Source organism: Electrona antarctica (genome assembly GCF_951216825.1).
Source record: "Electrona antarctica genome assembly, chromosome: 5".
NCBI lineage: Eukaryota > Metazoa > Chordata > Actinopteri > Myctophiformes > Myctophidae > Electrona > Electrona antarctica.
In genome coordinates, this window is record NC_136810.1 from 24403541 (window position 1) to 24425341 (window position 21801).

The following is a 21801-nucleotide window of genomic DNA, read 5'->3' on the forward strand; positions in this document are numbered from 1 at the left end:
TTTATATGTCTATGGTTACAAATCACCCGTGCTGCGTGTTACAAAATACAAATCTGTGGCTTCCTGTGAGGTTAGGGTTAGGTTAGGTTCAATGCCACGCTATACCGGCCCTATAGTACCTCTCTCTTCACATTCAATAGATCCTGTGATCTTTTGTGGCCAGATAAATCTCCATGAAATAAAAAAATACATATTTATCCACTTGTTCCATTGCCCCCGCCCCATGTCAAAAATCGCTAAAATATCTCAAACGAAAGAAAGCAGCAAATGAAAATAAATTAACACTCATCTTTTACTTTCTTTAATAACAACCTAAAACATGAACCTTGGTTGAAAAAAACAAAGTTGTCGTTTAATGAACACTCTGGACTTTACTGTGTGCCCTATGAAACCTAATGTTCACATATTTATAGCATTAGTTTGTACAGAATTAGTGCACTGACACTAATTAAATTGGTTTATTTTGCAAGTCCTACTTGATTTTTGTGATACACTGACAATGAAATGTTTTATATTGTGATTATTGATTAATGTAGGCCTATACTAGCTGACGTTAAGCTGGCAGCTAATCCATATAGACAAAAACAATATGTTCATAGTACTTTGTCTTTTATGTATTTTAGGTTATTTCAGCCCTGGCAGCCAAGGATTTTCGTTCAGTGTTGAGGAACAGATGAACGTGGCCGCTGGGTGTTACATGGACATTTATTTTCGCCTCACCTATCCAAAAAACAACGCCAATACCCCGTATAAGGGGATCTGGTTCGAAGGAGACCAACGCAACATTGTACGTGAAGAAATCCTCCTCAATATGGAAACTGAGACGCAAGGGGTCTTCACCCAGGCCGGCCTACCACAAGGCCAGTACCAGTATGGGTTCAAACTAGAGTGGGGAGACAATCAGAGAATCATCTTCCCTAAGAGGGTTCACGTTTCCGTATCCGGTAGGTGAAAATCTCTTTTAACCACTTTCAACCTGGAGCGACTACTTGGGGCTTAGATTTGGAAACTATAATACACAATTTTATGTGGACATACTGTGAACTGTGATTGCAAAATAACTGTGTTATAGGGAAGTCATTTGTAAGTGTGTGTGTAGAAATCAGGTGCAAAGTGACCCAAAACAGATGACATAACACAATGACAAACTTGTGATTTGTTTTTATTTATTTATAGGTCTCCAAAAGCCCAGAATTGAGGTTCCCGTCCTAACCGAAGGGACTCAGGCTCGGCTGACTTGTTCTGCCACTCCCGGTTGCGCTGGTAAAAAACCAAGGGTTAAATGGCGAAATGTTCCTGAACATTTACGTGACAGTAATATTGGTCAAAATGTCTTGAGCTTCACTCCAGCTGCAGAGGACCACAACACCAACATTACCTGTGCGGCAGAAACAAACATCACAGAAACAACTGTCACTCTAACAGTGAGATGTAAGTATCCTAGTGGTACCTACTTTAGTCAAATCAGAAGTCCCCCCCCCCCCCCCCCCCATTGTCCCTGAGAAAGATACTTTCTCCCTTACCCCTAAGTGCTAAACATAACCATTTGAGTAGCCATCGACTGATCAACTTGTAGATATGTTAGTTTTGCATGACATTGGTCATGATCAGTGTAAGATAAATGGCTATGGGCAGCCATTTTGTCTCAGGTGATGCACTTAGTAGCCTATCGATGATGTCACTGGTGGAGAAAACCCACCAGTGACTTTGCAAGGGCAAGGATCAATCTGTTCCTTAAAGGACCACTTCACCACTTTTCAACCTATCTTCATATAATAGGTCCTCACTAATAATCATGATACAATGGCACAATGTTTTCTACTCAGTCTGTGTCTCATAGGAGGGCTGTGGGCAGTTTAGAAACCGTCCTCCAGTGACATCATCATTAGGCAGATTTTTTTTTAAACAAGACTTTTTTACAAAAATGTTCAGATTTTCATTATCGTGAGAACGATGGCTTCCATTTTCGCATTGCAACTTTTCAGGACTAGAAAGCCTGCAGTTTCTTTTGGCTTGTATTCCCCATCGATTAGGACGGTTTCTGAACTGCCCACAGCCCTCCTATGAGACAACATTGCGCCATTTTTTCATGATTATTAGTGAGGACCTATTATATGAAGATAGGTTGAAAAGTGGTGAAGTGGTCCTTTAATACCAGCTCAGAGGCCTTGTGGTTAGAGTGTCCGCCCTGAAACTGGGAGGTATAGAATTTGATCCTCGGGCTGGCCGGGTCATACCAAAGACTGTAAAAATGGGACCCAATGCAATGCCTCCCTGCTTGACACTCAGCATCAAGGGTTGGATTGGGGGGTTAGATCAACTACAAATGATTCCTGAGCGCGACACGTCTGTGGTTCACCGCTCCAAGAGATGGGTCAAATGTGGAGAACAAATCTCCCATATACAGCAATGTATGTGACATAAATAGTAGGACTTTACTTATTTTACTTATTTTCAACAGTAGAGATTCATTTTTATTCTTTTAACTAGACATATATATTGGTTTCTTTCTTTGTCTTCCTTTCTTTAGCTCGTCCCCGATTCCTGAATGCCTCCCGGTGCGTGATGTCTGGAGAGCTGCTGTGGTGTGTGTGCATCAGCCAGGGGATTCCACTGCCGGCCATCACCTGGCCCCTGGACTCCTTCGTCACAGCCTACACCCTCACTGGCTCAGGGAGCGGCCGAACGGTCAACAGCACCATCACCATCGCCGTCACCGGAAAGTACCTGAAAACCAGCGTCACGTGTGTCAGCAGAAACGAGTTGGGCCAGGTCAACATTGAGCTACCTCTGCAGAACGGCACAGTGGCAACGATGACCCCGACCTGTGAGTATTATAGTCAAAGTGTGGTAGATGAAGTCGTAGTATTACAGTATGCCTGAAATTCAGACTGCAATTTGTCGTATAAGTTGTTGCATGGCGAAAATTGCAGGTGAGCTCACAACGTACTGTGGATGCGATGTAAGCTTGTAGATTGGCTATTAACGACACGCAACAAAGTATAAATCAAGCTCAAAATGTAAACGTCCGACAAACTATATATACTCATATACTTGCCCTGATGAAGACTTGTTTGATCTAAACGCATGTTGGCGTTAATAAAGTCTGCCCTCTGTGTCCCTGGGTCTGTCCCTGGGTCCGTCCCTGGGTCTGTCCCTGGGTCCCTGGGTCTGTCCCTGGGTCCCTGGGTCTGTCCCTGGGTCCCTGGGTCTGTCCCATGGGTCCCTGTGTCCCTGGGTCTGTCCCTGGGTCCCTGGGTCTGTCCGAGCACGAAAATAGCTTGGTTGGTTTTCACCAACCGTTTGACGCGAGGCGGCTTGCCGGAAATGGCTGGGCGCATTCCTGGGGGTCTGGATGTTCCAGGGACCCCCCAGGGACCCCCACATGGTAACTCTGTCATTACCGTTTCGGACGCGGGGCGGCTCGCCGGAACCGGGCCAGCCCCCTGGGCACGTTCCTGATGGTCACGGTAACTCTGACATTTCTCGACCGTTTCGCATGCGGGGCGGCTCTACAAAAAGGTGACTGTACAGATTTTTGGTTATAGTGTGAATTATTATGTTATAATGTAGATCATACTATCTATTCCCACAGGTGAGTCAGTCAGGAGGACTACCTGGATAATAATTGCTGCTGTGTCCCTGTGCGTCAATGTGGCCCTCCTCCTCTACCTCATCATCAACACCTGCAGAAGGTGACACGCACGCACGCACGCACGCACACACGCACACGCACACACACACACACACACACAGAAATATAAGAGAAATATAAATAAACAATCCAGTGAAAGATGTCAATTGTTCTAAAGTAGATGAATGCATTAGCTAGCTGTGCTCCTAAACTGTAGGTCTATATAATAAAAAAGTGACTGCATTGCTAAAATAATCGTACTGAAGAAATATACCGATATTTTTCTTCTTGAGTTTCATATTCATTCATATTATTCTTTTGCATTCATCACATTTGCGTTATATCTTTTCTTGCCAAGTGCAATGCTTGACTTTTTTCTTCAACGTATATTTTTCTCTCTGGGTAATTGCAGGGAGGAGGAAGAGAAACAGAAGAGTCTCTCTGAGGTCAACAGCACTTATGCTACTTTGGACAAGGCCGACCTTGAGGAAGCGTACAGCGTCATTAAACCAAACGGCAGCACTGTGCCATAATTTATCATATTTGACTCTGCTTAATAATGGTGTTTTCATTGTGTGCGTGCGCGGGTGCGTGCGTGCGTGCGTGCGTGCGTGCGTGCGTGCGTGCGTGCGCGCGTGTGCATGCATGTAATTATAATGGCCGTACAGCAGGCATGACTTTAACCACATGAACAATAGCATCATCACAATACTCAGCATGTCCTTATAGGCCAACATTAGGCGAATATGGATGTTAAAAGATGAAATATGAATGAAATATGAATATGAATGTTAAGCAGAATTAGCTAAATGGATATTAGGCCAAAATGTTTGAACATTCTGTGAAAATGGATGAACATTAGGCAAATGTTGAATGAACAATGAGCAAAATCTAATTGACTTTCGGCAAAAATGGATGAACAACAATAGCATTGGTGTTGCATGGTGTTGTGAGCTTGTAGAGCAGCTATATAGGGTATAAGTGGTTAACCGTACAGACTTGTAGAGCAGCTATATAGGGTATAAGTGGTTAACCGTACAGACTTGTAGAGCAGCTATATAGGGTATAAGTGGTTAACCGTACAGACTCATGTGAAGCAGAACTCATCCTTTTACACACCCACAGAGCAGACAGCTATGCTGAGCTTAAACACAAAGGAACCCTCCTCGGCTCTTCACTTTATCTAATTACCTGATAGCAGGATTAGGACTCTGTTGGACATGGGTGTTGGGTACACAACACCCAGTAGACTGCAGCTGCGGAACATTAAAGACTCCTAAAAGTTTTCAGTGTGGCTGTGCCTTTCATTTTGTGACACGCACTCACACACACGCATGCACACACACACGCAAAAGCAATGTTTGGTCATTAAAATAACTAACATAACCACTAACCCTAAACTATAGCCACAAACCTAACCCTAAATTCTAACCCTGACCCCAACATTAATGTTTTACTAATGTAACCATATAGCTATAACTCTTTCTTAGCCACCAAAATGACCCTTTCCCATAAGTGGACATGAATAATGTCCCCACATGGCAAATTGTGACGTATGCATGTACATTCATTCACTCACACAAAACCACACATACAATAGTGCCTCTCTGAGAACCCTGTCAGTACCCGACAGTGTCCCTTAATGAAGACCTGGTCCCCCAAAACACACACACCCACACCCACCCACCACCACACACCCGCACACACACACACACACACACACACACACACACACACACACACACACACACACACACACACACACACACACCCACACCCACACCCACACACACACGGAAAGGCCGTTCCCAAGGGGTCCAGGATACTTCATCCACAGATAACCTGGCTCTACAGATTGCAGAATGTCTAAAATTAGTGTTGTCAGAATGCTTCCCTGATGATAACACTGCTCCACACTTCACACTGCATAGTGGCACACACTTTGTTCAAAGCCTGCCGATCTGTGTGCCTATCTGAGAGGGCGTGCGTGCGCGCGTGCGCACGTGCGTGCGTGCGTGCGCGTGTGCGTGCTAATTTTAAAACTAGCAAGAACAGCCAATCTACAAGCACACACTGTTGAAGATCGGCTATTTTCCGCCATTTGTTGTACAACAACGGATATCTGGGCTTAAAGGGATATTTCACTTTCAAAAAAACTTTTGATCATGTCTACTCAGGCTTATGTGAACACCACAGACAGTTGTTAAATTGCTTGATTCTTGATTTAGATATTTGATATTCATTTTAGCTGCCCCGCCCCCTTCCTATAAAAACCCATTGTAGCTTCAAACTCAATTTTAACCATGTCAGATTCATCAAAATCACCCATCCTTTTTATGGTGACTGATACTACCCTCCTAATATGTGAGGGGGCCGTGTTTTTTCATTTACTGTTTTCATTTATTTTTAATAATTTTTAGTGTCCTCCGGGCCTCCTCCTGCTCCTTATTCTTTTCCCAAAACATTATTAAAAATATATGATAACAGTAAATGAAAAAACAAAACAAAGCCCCTCACGTATTAGGAGGACACTATGAGTTAACAGAAAAAAGGATGGGTGTTTTCAATGAATCTATCATGGTTATTAAAATGGAGTTACAATGGGTTTGTATAGGAAGGGGGCGGGGCAGCTAAAATGAATATCAAATATCTAAATACTGAATCAAGCAATTAAAAAACTCTCTTGGGTAGACGATGAAATGACCAAAAAATGTCTCCCCCATTTTTTTTTTACAACTCGAACCTTGTGTGTGGGTGCGTGGCATGTGTTTGTGTGCACGGTAGAAAAGGGGTCTCGACGGCATTTTGATAAATGATATCGTTTGTGTTACATTACTGGACGAAGTCCAAGTCTTTCATTGGACTGCCTTCGCAGAACTACAGCAGAGCCAATCGATTCTCCCCAGCCTTTGAATGAAGATCAGGTGCAGGACTTTGCGCTGTTTTGTTGCTTTTTGTTCCCCCTCTTGCCATACAAGGCTCGCCTGTGGCTGGGGAGGAAATGGGCACCATGCACACCTGTTAATCCACAGACCGTTTTTCACCCTGTCTGCCGGACATATATGCCTCATTCAGTGGTCCTCAAAGTGGGGTCCAGGGAGTCAGGGACCAGGACTCCTTGGACCTGGGGGCTCTAAATGGACCATTACAAGTCATCATGGAACCAAATGGACCCTTACAAACCTGTAACTCTGAGTGTATACAAACTAGAATTTCGCGGGCCTTCGGCCCGCTCATCCCAGAGTTGCGTTGCCCCGCGTTGCGATACAGAAGTCCACAGATACAGAAGTCCACAGTGACACGCGTTTTATGCAGCTGTTTTGTGTTGCAGCGCGTGCGCGCGCGCGCGTGTAGTGTTGTTGTTCTTATCCATATATGCGCCTCGGTTGGTCCCGTTTGTTCCACGCCAGGTGTCGATGCAGTCGTTTGCGCAATTTGCGTGTTTGCATTATGTTAAGTGTGTAGGCATACCATATTCTGAATGAGCAAAAAGAGGACACATGCGCGCGTGCATGTGGATGTGGACATGCGCGTGCACGTCGTGCATGTGCATGTGTCGTGCGTGGGCGGTTATGTTAAATTCAGATGTCAAAATAATCTGTAGCCTAACATTAAATTGATCAAATATGCTCTATATTAGTTATGTATTTTTTGAAAGCAGTGGCTCTCAAAGGTGTGATCCAGGGACCCTCATGGTTCCTTGAGGGGGTTCCAAATGGACCCATTATAGGTCTGTAACTCTGAGAGTGTACAAATGGATCCAAGTGGACCCTACAGGTGTGTAACTGTGAGAGTGTACAAATGGAACCAAATGGACTGTTTTATAACTTTTAACTCTGATACTGTACAAATGGAATCAAATGGGACTCTTATGGGTCCATTTGGTTTTACTGTCAGAGTTATGGGGGTCCTTGAAATTAAAAAGGTTGAGAACCTGTATGCAATGGCGTATGTCTTGTAAAAAGAGAGACCAGCCTATTCTCCATCATATGTTATGCTTTGCTAGGTTGTACAAAATAATATTGGGTCAGTGTAATTTGCAGGAGTCACCGCGCGCACAGCTGCCTTGTCTGTGTTGACATGACATGGGCTTGCAGGACAGAACTTTTATTTGTGACAGACACATAGTTGCTTTGCAGACAATACAATCTGCTTCTCATTGGTCAGTCACAAAGCTAAGAAAACAATGTGAGAGAAAAGGTGAGGACTGGAAAGCGCTGTCTTTGTCTCTGTGTTCCTACGTGAAGACGTGTGTGCTCTGTCTCTCTCTCGCTCTCTTCTCTCTCCTCCCTCTCTGGGGTGTGTGTGTGTGTGTGGGGGGGGGGGGGGGGGGGGGGGAGTAGTTGCGCTGCCTTCGACAGTGCTATACTTCTCCAGCAGCGGTGCAGAACCGAGAGAGTGACACATTGTTGTGGATGTAAACGGCGCAACGTGTAGCTCTAAAGTAGTTTGGATTGTGTAGTCGCAGCGGTGCTACAAAGTGAATGTTACAATTCGCACGGTGATATTGTAAGTCGCAAATGCGAGTACGTAGTGGCACTGGCGAGCCCTGTGTAGTGTAGTGCCATTGTCGCGGCATCGCGAGGCGATCCAAATCCCCCCCCCCCGCGCACGCACGCACGCACGCACACACACACTGTACGTAGCTGTTTGTTGTTGCAGCGCGCGCGTGTGCGTGTAGTGTTGTTGTTGGTATCCATATATGCGCCTGGGTTTGTCCCGCTTGTACCACGCCAGGTGTCGACGCGGTCGTGTTAGCATTATGGTAAGTGTCCAAGTTAGAATCAGAGTGTGCGCTGTGTAGTTCTTCTTCTTCTAGTAAACAGAAGCCGTGTGTGTGTCACACCAAAAGTGGTGACCTATAGAATCCTGTACATAGAAGCATCACGCAATCGTCTCCCTCCCTGTGTGGGTGACGTGGTGGGCTGTGAGCCAATGGGAGAGGGAATGTAGTGTTGCCAGGTCCGCGTATTGTAAGCGAGTGGTAGTGTGTGTAAGTAGCGTGTTGAATGGCATTTTTTCTGTGCTTGTTTTCATAGACGTGGCAACAAATTAGGCGGGGGTGTCGGTGCTTGTGGCGTGTTTGTGTTTATGATTGATATTGATATTGTTTGCGAGTGTGGACGGGAGCCGGCTTTAGTGGCAGTGCGATGACAATTTTTACGCGGCTGGTGTCGAGTGTGGCCGTGCGGCGCGACATGAGGAGATAGGGAACCAACGACGCGGAGGGTAAGTGTGTGACGTGTTAGTGTGTTGTTGCAGTGTGTGTTGCAGCGTGTTGCAGCGTGTCAGTGACGTAGTAGCTGGTGCCTTGTGTTCCTGTGCGTGCGCTTGGGCACATGTTTTCAAATGTATAATAGATGGAACCAGATTGACTCTTACAAACCTGTAACTCTGAGTGTATACAAATGGAACCAGATTGACTCTTACAAATCTGTAACTCTGAGTGTATACAAATGGAACCAGATTGACTCTTACAAATCTGTAACTCTGAGTGTATACAAATGGAACCAGATTGACCCTTACACATCTGTAACTCTGAGAGTGTATACAAATGGAACCAGATTGTAAGGGTGTGACGTGATGTGAGCTTATACGTAGGTCAGACACACACCGTGCGACCGACGACATATAAATCAGGCGTGCATGCAGACAGCCAGTCTCTGTGTTCTATTTGATTACATTATCTGTGTGTGTGTGTGTGTGTGTGTGTGTGTGTGTGTGTGTGTGTGTGTGTGTGTGTGTGTGTGCGCGTGCGTGCGTGCGTGCGTGCGTGCGCGTAGCGTGTGAGCGCGCGCGCGTGCGTGTGCATGTGTGTGTATGTGATACAGATGTATGTGATTTACCTTTGGCACACACACACATCGTCAAATCTGATCTTATCATTATTGTTCCGAGGCACTATCTCGCAAAAAGAAAACTTCAAAAAGAACCTGTACAATTGCGATACAAAGAAAGACCTCAAGTCTCCCATGGCAAATATTTACAGTTGAAGTTGAAGATTTAAGACTTAATAATAAAAATAACCCACTTAAACCCCATCTTAAAAGTTTCAGAATTTGTTAAAATAACAGATGTATAAGCACCCATGCCATTAAAAATCTACTTAAACGCAATCTTAATGGTTTTAAAAAGTTAAAATAACACATATAGCTCATGCATTCTGAGCTTGTACAGTAGATCTCTTGTTTTTGAAAACAATCCCTCCCCCCTCCGCTGCCGGGGGGAGGGCCGGCAGCTGCCGGAGTAGGTGGATGGATTATGACAGCTCCGTTACGCTACACAGTCGGTCCGTTCGGCACTGCCGGCAAACTGCCGGTAACAGCCGCAGCGCTGGCGAGGGGAGGGGCGGCATCTGCCGGGGGATTATGTCTCTCCACTGCCGCTCCATCTCGTGGACACCGCTCCACGCCGTAACTGCCGGTTAACAGCCGCGGCACTGCCGGGAGAAAGGGCGGCATCTGCCGGGGAAACTGGGGGGATTATGACACACGACTGCCGCTCGCTTCCGCGGCAGCGCATTGGTCCGATATGCGTTGCGTCGTGCGTCGTTAGGGTTAGGGTTAGTAGTCTTACTTACTGGGACTTGATCACCCCAGCTGGGTCGCCTGAGTGAGGGGTATGATGTTCGAGAGACCCGAAACCCTGATGACCTTGGGATACATCACTGAGGATACATCCCAGGTGCATCCATGCGATGTTTTTTTGTTATACTCAAGTACATTTCGTAAAATCCGAGTATTTCTACAGTGGTATCGATACTTTTACTGAAGTAAAAAATGTGAGTACTTTTTCCAACACCGCCCAAGCGCCTGCACGCGCGCACACACACTTGTATAGTGTGTATAACCTGTGCTTCTCCCCATGCATCTCGTCCATGTTGGCCGAGTGCCAGTGGTGAGCATCACTGCGCATCTCTCTCTCTCTCTCTCTCTCTCTCTCTCCCTCTCTCCCTCTCTCCCCCCCTCTCCCCCTCTCCCCCCCCCCCCCCCCACTCAGAACGCTGCAGCTCATAAAACCTTGTTGAATCTCTATTGTGTGTTTTTATGACCATGTGATGGATCGTCTCTCATCGCCGTCGCTTGTGCAGCTGGCGTCCATCTTGGACGCCGTATACCGCCAGATAAAAGAGGTCAATGCAGGCAAAGTGGAACAAAAGTGGAGGTTATGGTATAAAGAAGAGGAGTGCCTTGGCAGAATGAATGCGCCCGCGCTATAAAACATATGGAACGTGCGTAAAGGTATAGCAACATTTTAACCACTTAAAGCCTGTGCTTGTTTTACCCTGCTCTATTACACCAGTTGGTTCTCAACCTTTTCTGGATCAGGCCCACTTGAAGATCTTGAGCCCACCCATCGTAACACGGCTGCCATGTTAAGTGGTCAGATGGTGGGTGGGCCGCATGCATTTTCAGGGGTGCATGTGTTTGGTCGGACGTACTAACAGTCCTACAGTCATTAGTCCGACACTCACAGGAAGCCACAGGTTAGTTTTAACCTGCCTGAGTTAGTTTTAATCACCACGGGTTGGTTTTAACCTGCCACACGTCAGGAGCCACGGGTTACTTTTAACCTGCCTGAGTTAGTTTTAACATCCACGGGTTTGTTGTAACCGGGGACGAAGACATTGTCGGACTAATGCCTGTCGGACTGTTGGTAAATGGTGCATTTATATAGCGCCTTTATCCAAGGCGCTTTAGATAGATTGTGCATTACATTCACCCATTCACACACACATTCATACACCGATGGCGGCAGAAACCATGCAAGGCACCAACCAGCACATTAGGAGCAATTAGGGGTTCAGTGTCTTGCTCAAGGACACTTCGACACTAACTCTGGGGGAGCCCGGGTTCGAACTGGCAACCTTGCGGTTACCATCTGGCCACTCTACCCCTGAGCCACCGCCGCCCGTTAGCATGACTGTTAGCATGTCTAACAGACGGTTAGCATGTCTAACCAACGTATATGCACACCCATTTTCCTGATCATTCAGTCGATCAATGGATCACAGTAGACTTCAACTTAACTTTAGTGTTTTGTCAATTATTTGGGGCCCACTTGCAATACCCTCAGGGCCCACTAGTGTGAGCCTGCCGGCCTATAATAAGGTTGAGATTTGAGAACCAGAACCACTAAAGCCAAATCTCCTCGCTGAAAATAAGTAGCCTGTTGTAGCCTGGCGTTGTGATACTAATCTGCCTGCCTGGGGCAATATGCAGTGCAAAGGCAGATGAAGGCCTCCTGCACCATGGGCTAGTGGTGTTGTGTGAGCTTGTAGATCGGCTATTTTCTAGAAAAGGGGCGCTAATGGCGCTATGGTTCATGTGGTTAAAGAAATGACAGAGGAAGAAGAAGGTGCTGATCAGGGTGCTGGCGATGATGACAAACACCAAGCTGAGTAAACACATACACGAAGAGAGAAAGAAACGGGCCTATCTCTCCTAATTTGAATTGTGTGTGAGTGTGAGTGTGTATGTGTGTGTGTGTATATGTGTGTGTGTGTGTGTGTGTGTGTGTGTGTGTGTGTGTGTGTGTGTGTGTGTGTGTGTGTGTGTGTGTGTGTGTGTGTGTGTGTGCGTGCGTGCGCGCACACTGCAGGTTTTGGCCCTCGATCCGCTTGTTAGAGTTGTACGTTGTGTAAACAACTTTAAATGGCTGGGAAACCTGGGGAAGATCAGAGAAAGATTCTGATCAAAGGCACCTTAACCTCCAACCCGTGTCAGTGCTCCGTGTGTGTGTGTGTCTGTGTGTCTGTGTGTCTGTGTGTGTGTGTGTGTGTGTGTGTGTCCGTGTGTGTGTGCGTGTGCAATGTGCATGCACCGTATGCACATGTCTAAGCACATCCATGCAAACACGCACGTGTGTGTGTGTGTGTGTGTGTGTCGCAATGAGTTGACAGACAGGGACATGTCCATTGTGGCTCTCATGGGGCCCTGCTGCATCCCCATAGAGCCTCTGTTTGCACAATAAAAGCCAGGGAAGAATTGCTCACCTGCATCTTTGCACGACACCATACAGCCGTGTGGAAGGGAACCGGTGTGGCGGGACCACCACTGGCGCGCGCAAACACACGCAGAGAGGCAGAGCTCCGCGTTGACGTTTCAAAGGAAGCTCGCTAACAATTCTATAGAGTGGTGAATGTGCAAATTACACGGTTTCAACTACAGTAACTAGAAAAAAGTGTCATGTGAGTGGCATACAAATCCTCAGGTGGAGGGGCTTTTGTGGGTTGAGGAAACCATTATTCTTGACACCTCTTGAGCAAACAGAATGGGAGCAGAGAGCGCAGAAGAAAGAGAGACGAGAGAGAAAGAGAGCGAGAGGGGGGAACGCGGGGGAAGGGGGGTTGGGGGGTATCGGGTTTAAGACAGCTTCCCCGCACAGCGAGAGCTGCCTCCCAAAAGCCCTTCTCACGATAAAAGAAATAGGGCCATGTAAATGTCTTTCCGGGAAGCCCAAACTCTGCGACGTTTTCACCAATTATTGTTCGTGGTGACATTCCGTGCAGTCTGTGGGACCACCCATCAGCCTTCCCAGAGGAAATGGCCATTCAGTCTCGTATAGCCTATTCACGGACCTGCCTGTCTCTCATGGTTGCTCTCTCTGGCTGGCCAAAGCTGAGCTGGGGGGGGGGGGGGGGGGGGGTTGGGGGTGAGGGTAAGAGAAAGCAACACGCAGGGCGTTCCTTAAGGCCAGCATGGCGAGGTCTGGCGACTGATCTGCAGTCACTGTGGGGCTGCCTCCTGATCGCGGGGGCTACAGGCTACAGCAGGCCAGCGTCGAGGTAGCCTCCTGCCGAGACAGAAAGAGCAGGGACTTGGCTCTCGCCTCTCAGCTCAGTCCACGGCGGGGTCCAGAACAATCCAACAGTTTAATAAGGACCCCGGGAGCTGGGCCCTTTGGCGTAGGAAGAGAAGTGAACAGCGGGGTGGGCCTGTGTACGGGGCCGCATGGTGGTGACAGTGACATTGACAGTGATGGGCGGACAATTTGGACGGCGGGCAGCTGTGTGGGAGGTGACAGTGGGGTGAGAAGAAGAGGGGTTGAGTTTTCAGGGGGCTTGTGCTCATAGCGTTCTCTTGTTGAATGCAAGCCTGCAGTGAAAAGGGCCCTGGCTTCATTTGTGTGTTTGAGAGTGGGGTGATGGTTTTGGGGGTGGGGTTGGAGGGGGGATCCAGGGGATTCAGGGGCTCCGGTGCGTGTGTTGGCTGTTGGGTTCAAGCTGTGTTTGCATGGTGTCATTATGCACCATTAATGATTAATGCTGCTGAGTATTAATCGGCTATAGGTGTGAATAATAATAAATAATAATAATAATAATGGCTGAGTATATCACTGCCATGTAACACATCACTGCTTGTATTTCACTACTTTTTGTTCCCCCCATCATTTAATACCATACTTGATTGATTGATTGATTGATTGATTTACTGGTTGATTGATTGATTGATTGATTGATTGATTGATTGATTGATTTACTGGTTTATTGATTGATTGATTGATTGATTGATACTTTATTATTATTAGTCATAAATGTAAACAGTACAGTAAGACATTTAGGCTAAAAGGATAACACAAAAAAGTCCTGGGGACTTGTTTCCGTATAATTCATCAACATAGCAGAATATTGACCGATTACATGTCATCAACAAATACAAATTACTATTATGGACAAAGGAGAAAAAGGAAAAATGGCATCAGTGAATGAATGAAATCTACCTCCCCTAGTTGTGGTCTTAACATGTGGATATAACATGTTGCCAGTTTTGAAAGAATTCCATCCTTCCATCATCATACCAGTGTCGAGTAAAACTAGTGAAAATAGAGCTCACAATGCAAAAAAATATATATATATATATATATGACAAAGAATTATCGTCGACTACCTTTTTTCACGGATGAAAACTAAATGGAAACTAAATAAAAACTAAGCTATGACGACTAAAACTAAGACTAAATATACTGTATTGACAATTTCGTCGAACAAATAAAAACTAAAATGTCAGGAAGGGACTAGTCACTAGTGGACAAGAGATCCAGTAATTTTACACTTGGTCGCATTTTACACTTGGTCACATGCTCACAACGCGTCATGCTGCGACGCGTTGTGAGCTTGTAGATTGGTTATTTTCAGCAAGTGTAAAATGAGCCATTACGACGGCATCAAGGCCCGCCAAAATAAATTTTAGGCGACTAAATCAATTGTAGATTTAGTCGACTAAAATCGTATGATATTTAGTCGACTAAAACTAGACTAACACTAAAACATTCCAGGCGACTAAAATGTGACTAAGTGAAAAAAAATTGCTGCCAAAAACCAACACTGGTTGGCCCCGTGCATGCAGCAGATGGAAGCGAAGCGGGCCCACCTGAGTGGAGCTTCAACATGTCTGCTTCACATTACCTTTCCCCCTGCATCGGACAATGTGGCTCACATTATAGGAAGCTGCACCACGTGGCGAGATCGGAAATTGATTCAGAGAGTGTGTATTGTTGAAGGGATTGACCTAATTATCTTATCTGTTGTACCTATACCCACTCCACCCCCCCAAGATCCCAGCTTGTTTTTATGGGGTGTCCTGAAAAGAATCTAAATGTATTTGACAGAGTGGAGGCCTTGGTGAAATTCATTTTCCTACAATAGCTGACACGGAGCCAGATGGTCTCTCATATCCTGTGTCAGCGCGACACAGGGTGAAGCCGTCCAGTCCAGACTGTCACTCACAACTCTCATGATCCGTTCTGTGCCGAGAACAAAAGAGTTTAGGAAAATGATTTTCAGCTTATAAGGAGACGAGGTAAGAGTATGGATTTCGACTATACGCTCTCCAGCTGTAACAATGGTGGTCCTGTTCAGGGGCTGACTATAGGCCAAACGCTCTGCATCATGCATAGCTTGGAACCGCTTCAACATGGGTCGAAATTGAGTCTTACAGAAAGATTTTTTGTTGCTACCAATCAGCTATAGCATAAAATAATCTGTCTGTCGTCCGTCCGTCCGTCCGTCCGTCCATCCGTCCATCCATCCGTCCATCCATCCGTCCATCCATCTGTCCATCCGCCAAACTTTCTAATGCTGAATACAAAACCTTTGATGGATATCACAATCTTTATTTAAAATACACACCAGTAACCTTTCATGTTTATTAACCCCTTACAGTGTAAGGCTTACACCCATTATAACTAAGAATATACATTGCATGGATGCAATCCTCAGTGATGTATCCTGAGGTCAACGGGGTTTCGGGTCTACCAACATCATACCCCTCACTCAGGCAACCCAGCCGGGGTTGATCAAATCCCGACTTACGTCCCTGTAGCTACCTCAGGGAATGAGCAAGGCCACACAATCCGTTGCTCCGGAACTACTCTACCGGCACTGGGGGAACCAGATTCTGACACATGGAAGGACTAGGCTCTGTGGTTGACTCCTGTCCGGGCCCCTCCTAGGTCTCACCAGGTCCACTCCTGCCCTCACCAGGCCCATGACCTATGCGTTGCACCAGACTCCCAGCACCAGGCACTTCATTCAGAAGTGGTGGATTATAATGGCCCTTCTAAAGGCCTCACCGAGGGTTTTTCGGGCTTCCTCCTCACGGAGGACACAGGCTGGGGTGCTAACCCATACTGCTCACCCGGGTGCCGTCTACATTCCGGCTGTCACCCGTCTCTCCGGTGGTCACCAGACTATACCCGGTTGTCACACGTCTATTCCTATGAGTCACTATAAATAGAATAACTATAACTAAATACATCACATGGATGCACCTGGGACGTATCCTCAGTGATGTATCCTGAGGTCAACAGGGTTTCGGTCTACCAACATCATACCACTCACTCAGGCGACCCAGCCGGGGTTGATCAAATCCCGACTTACAATTAGTTGGCCGTCATCCCCCAGCCTGCCCAGGCCTCTGCATGTACTAGATTCTCTATTATTTCCCTCTGGGCCTGAAGCCCAAAAGCATAATATCTCTAAATAGATGGTTTTATTTATTTATCAAAATGTTGGAAATGGAACAAAAAATAAGAAAAGCAGTATATCTCTGCTGTCTGGAAGAAACCACCTTTTTTGTTTTTTGGTTTTTGTTTTCCTTTAACCAACACACAGACGTAAAGGGTGTTCAGTAGCATTGAATTATGAAAAGAAAGCAAAAGAAATCCAAAAGCTAAAAAAAATGGAGTTAGGGTCCCGCCCCAGTGTTTGGGAATCAGAGCCGTGTATATCAACAGTGCTATACTGTACATGACCACTGCATGGGCCAAGACAAATATACAGGTGAAGTTCATGTTGAGAGCACGCAGTATCAGCTTTAATCAAAGCACTGAGGGATAAGCGCCAATGAATGTTTGTGGCTGGAAGAAAAGGCTCCTCTTTGCCCTGGTCCTGGATGTGGACAGACCCAAGGGTGCAGGAGAGGGTGACCCTGGTCCTGGATGTGGACAGACCCAAGGGTGCAGGAGAGGGTGACCCACATCATATCAGCACTCCTCTTTGCCCTGGTCCTGGATGTGGACAGACCCAAGGGTGCAGGAGAGGTCCTGGATGTGGACAGACCCAAGGGTGCAGGAGAGGGTGACCCACATCATATCAGCACTCCTCTTTGCCCTGGTCCTGGATGTGGACAGACCAGAGGGTGCAGGAGAGGGTGACCCACATCATATCAGCACACTGACCAACAGGAAGGAACAATGCCTAATGTCCACACGCAGCGCCAACATTTAGACTGAGCACACGCAGACATGTGTACACACTCACACATGGACGCGTACGCGTGCGTACATATATGCACCAATGCATGCAGGCAGGTGAGCTCTCTCTCTCTCTCTCTCTCTCTTGCACGCACGCACTCACGCCCTTGACAGCATGCATACCGATCACTTTGCCTGAGAAAGAGAAGTAAAGTGGAAAAATCTGCTAATAGCTAAAAGACATAATGTCTGGTTTACTTGGACATGTCAAACATGACTTCAGTTCATTCATTCACGCAGGGTTGCAGGGGGGCATGTGAATTCGGGTCCCATGTGGCATCACATCACTATATGCCAGCGCAGCAAAAAAAAAACAGTTTTTAAAAAACGAGTCCGTCTCACCCTGAGAGAACCGCCCCCACTCCCTGCTCCTTGAGCTTGACGGCCCAGGGGTAAGAAGCCCCCAGCAGAATGCTGATAAGTCTAACCCGCCATTCAACTGGCACTCCGGTTCATATTTTTGTGGAGGTCCATTGACTTTCTCCTTTTCAGGCTCCCTTTAATCCCTGGGTCTGTGTCCTCGGTGGCTCTCCACAGAAGGGCTATTATTCGGGGCCTTATTACTGCGCCCCTCGCGGCTTATCTCCTTCCTGGTGACAGTCTTTTCAAGCCTCTCCCTAATGACCTGGGGAAGCTCACATGCTCAACTTCCCAGGGCTGCGGGGGCCCTGCTGATGTCAGAGGGGGGACGGCCCCCATGCGGGCCGCGGTCGCCTGGTCCGCATGGCAGAAGAAAGGAAAGCGCGAGAGAGAGAGGCACGAAAGGGTCTCTCAGTCGCCGCGGCCTCCAACGGCACTCATGCTCTCGCCTCCATCGGTCCTCCCCATCCTGCTGTCCAGATGCCGCGGTCGCAGGAGCACTGTCTGCACCAGGTTCCGTTGGGGGTTCAGGTTCCATTCTGATTCAAATGAACTCAGACACTCAGGAGTTGCTATGGGATGAGGATGGGGTGATGAGAGTATACCTTTGTTTTGTGTGTCATTCAGTCGGAATGAAAAGAGTTGGATGTGCCACGGTGACGTGATGGAGGGGAAAAAACTTGTTGGGCGTGTAAGAGAATCCTCTCCGAATGTCCTCGCCTCACCCCCCGAAACAAAGTGATGTCATTTCTTTTCTTTCACAAGTTCCAGTAACAAACTGATGTTAATATTCAGGAGTGCTCTGTTGGCACCGCAATGCGATGCACTCTGTATTTCAAAGGCTTGATTAAAAAGTCCTCTATAGTCGACCATTCATCTTTGTCAGGGGAAAGTATAAGGGGATTGGATTGCATTTATATGAGTGAATGCTTTTCATTCTGCTTACATGGAATTCCTTGTCCCAGTAAATGAAAAGAATGGAACCCCCTGGCAGGCCCTCCTCTCCTGCTTTTCACTCCATACAAACAGCACCTCCAACAACACCCTTCAACTCCTCCAAAACATTGTGCAACGATCTACAGCAAATATCATGCTCGGGGCCCGGGGAGGAGCCATTGAAGTGCAGGCACCCCAAGCCCCTCATTCAGATGCATTTCCAATCACTCCGACGGTATAGGAATAGTGGCGGTGGGCGTTTGTGAGCGAACACGGTATCCCGCTAGGTGCGCCATCTAATTATCATCACAATCTTCCTGCTTAACTCCACAAGCTGCCTTAGAGGGGGCTCAAAGAGCATGGCTGTCCATTACCCTGATAACTCAGAGACGGGCCCCTGCATGAGCGGTCTATAGAAACAGTATGCACTCGCAAAGTGAATTTATTACATTTTCTCACTTATACTGCAGCAGCAGTCATGACAAACGGATGCGTTTTGGCTACACAGGCCTTCATCAGTGTTTGCCCTGCCTAATGTGACCTATATTGCTTTTTTTGCAGTAATTGTCAATCACATTACAATACACAATATACAAGTGAAAACATGCTTTTACAACAATACAAAGTCTAAACATTAAAGAAGAATATATGTTAATGACGTTTAGAAGATTTAGAACCCTTTGCTGGGGGTCTTTGTGTGTGTAATATGTTTTTTTTGTATAGATATTTTAGATTTTTGCAGTGAGCCCAGTGTCTCTGATGTCATGGACACTGGGCTCACTTACTTCCTGGACAACATGTTGTCTCAGTAACACTAAATGAAGCTCCACCCACGCAAGCATTTCCGGGAATCTGGCCGACGTGGCAATCTGCCGTGTGGGTGGAGCTTCATTTCCATCCACCAGCTGTCTAAAAACCCGCAAGAGACGCCGGCAGACAGCTTATTTTGTCCGCGCATGGAATCTTAGTTGTGCTTACACTGTAAGACAGCCCTATATCCACAAGGAGGATCAATGCACCAAAGCATTTTGGGAATTGTAGTCCAGGAAGGAAGTGAGCCCAGTGTCGATGACATCAGAGACACTGGGCTCACTGCTAAAATCTAAAATATCTAAAACCACATATTACACACATAAAAAACCCCAGGAAAGTGTTCTAAATCTTCTAAACGTCATTAACATATATATTTTTTGCAAAAAGGGTGAAGTTTCCCTTTAAGTAGGGAAAAACACAATTTAAAAAAATATATCACCTCTCAAATAACAAAACCCACAAGAGTACAGTCAATTATAGGCTACTATAAAAAGCAATATTACATTAACTCTTCATTAAGTCCTTCTGGACATTCAGTCTTCAACGTGTGGATCCAATAAGATTCTCTCTGTAAGAGTAAACGGTCTACATCACCTCCTCTTTTTAACTCATCCATCGCCACTAGGGGGCGCCAAAAGGCCCTGACCGCCACCATATATCTTTTATTTTATTTTATATATTTTTATTTTTTTCAAAAAAAAGTCTAAAAAAAGGGTTAACCCTTTTTTTTTTTTTTTTTTTTTTACCATGTTATAAAACACGAAAAACACGTCCTTGGCGCTCCAGGACATCATGAAAAAGAAGTTAAATAAGTCCTTGGCGATGGATGAGTTAAAGGATTCACCAATTCAGGGATAGAGTGGCATTCCGAAGCACCGCCATTCCGTCTATGTGGCTTTGCGTGCGGTTAGAGTTGGGGACAGGGTTAGTCATGTGGCGAGTCGAAATGGCGATGCATCAGAATATAGCAGGCTTTGGAATGCCGGTGTGTAATCCACCAATCCAATACCCTTAAATCTCAACCTACAGTTGGAGGCCATCGATATTGTCCTTTTCTTTTTGCTGAGGTTTGCGTGATCTGCGCAAAAGGACAGTTAACCCATTTTGGGCGGGAACCCCTTTTGGTATTTTAAACATTGTTATAATTTAGCTATTGAAAAATAGCAGATCTACAAGCTCATAGCGCGCCACCGAGTGGCGCGCTACGAGCTTGTAGGTCTGCTATTTTTGAAAAATCGTGAAAATATTTATTTCAGAAAACTGGAGGATTTAGAAGGATTTTTTTAAATTTTGAGGTCAGTCCTAAATGGGTCAAATGATAAGGGACAATATCGGTGGCACCCAACTGTAGCAGGCTTTGGAATGCCGGTGTGTAACCCACCAATCCAATACCCTTAAATCTCAACCTACAGACCTCATGCCCTGTGGCATCAAAGTGCCAAAAGCTACTGGGGATCTTTCACCATGATTTCTGATGTTACTTTTATGCCCACGGATTCTGGTCTTGAGCTCTCTTTTTGTTTCCCCAACAAAACCACAGGGACACTTTAATACAGTAGATACATAAGTTTAGCAAGTAATAATTCCCCTTCTGCTAGTCTTTAAAGCAAACTACAAACAAATACTCTTATCCAAAACGTAGTAGTTTAATTTGCAGTTGGCTACATGTGTGAGTAGATCTGCAGATGGGTTGTATATATATAACGTATGCATATACTGTATGTACTGCATGTAATTTTGTATTTAAGCATCTATTTGAATGTATTACTGGTATTGTTTTGTTCATATTTAATGTCTGATTCTTCAAATTAGGGGAAGTTCTCGATAAGCCTTTTGACTAACTTCTCCTGCACAATATTAATGCATGAATTTATTTTTTCCTGTTTTTAACCTTTTTTATATGCGAATAAATAAAACCTAAAACCTAAACCTTCATGATCGTCCCCTTCCCTTTTTACACAGCGTCCCCATTCCCCTTCTACACAGCTGAACTTTTAAGGCACATTGACAGAGACGTCCTGCCATCTCACGAACCCAAGGATCATGGGAAACGTGACACAGGTGTGCTCCAGTTCCTCCCTGCACATGGCATGCAGACCAGACCCACTGTCCCCGAGGGCGGATAGGTGGAAGATGACAGCCCTTTGGTGCGTGCGTCTCTGAATCGTAAAGTACTTAAGACCTTGGGAAAACATGTTGAATTGGTCCAATTAAGCAAGTAATGACTTTAGTGAAGCTATTTACAGCACCAAGAAGGGCAGGAGACATGTAGGGCAAAGCCCTGGAGGTGATACTGTAAGCAT

At 46.0% G+C, this 21801-nt stretch overlaps 1 protein-coding gene across 1 annotated transcript; it reads left to right on the top strand.

The window, feature by feature from the left end:
• Window positions 1-766: 766 nt before the first annotated feature.
• LOC306923908 (sialic acid-binding Ig-like lectin 12) lies at window positions 767-21624 on the top strand (the record flags this gene model as incomplete). The annotated part of the gene is made up of 4 exons (XM_079502254.1): window positions 767-944; window positions 1177-1431; window positions 2531-2827; window positions 21461-21624. Exons 1-4 carry the CDS (start codon window positions 812-814, stop codon window positions 21622-21624), a joined length of 849 nt encoding a protein of 282 aa, XP_079358380.1. The 5' UTR covers window positions 767-811.
• Window positions 21625-21801: the final 177 nt, after the last annotated feature.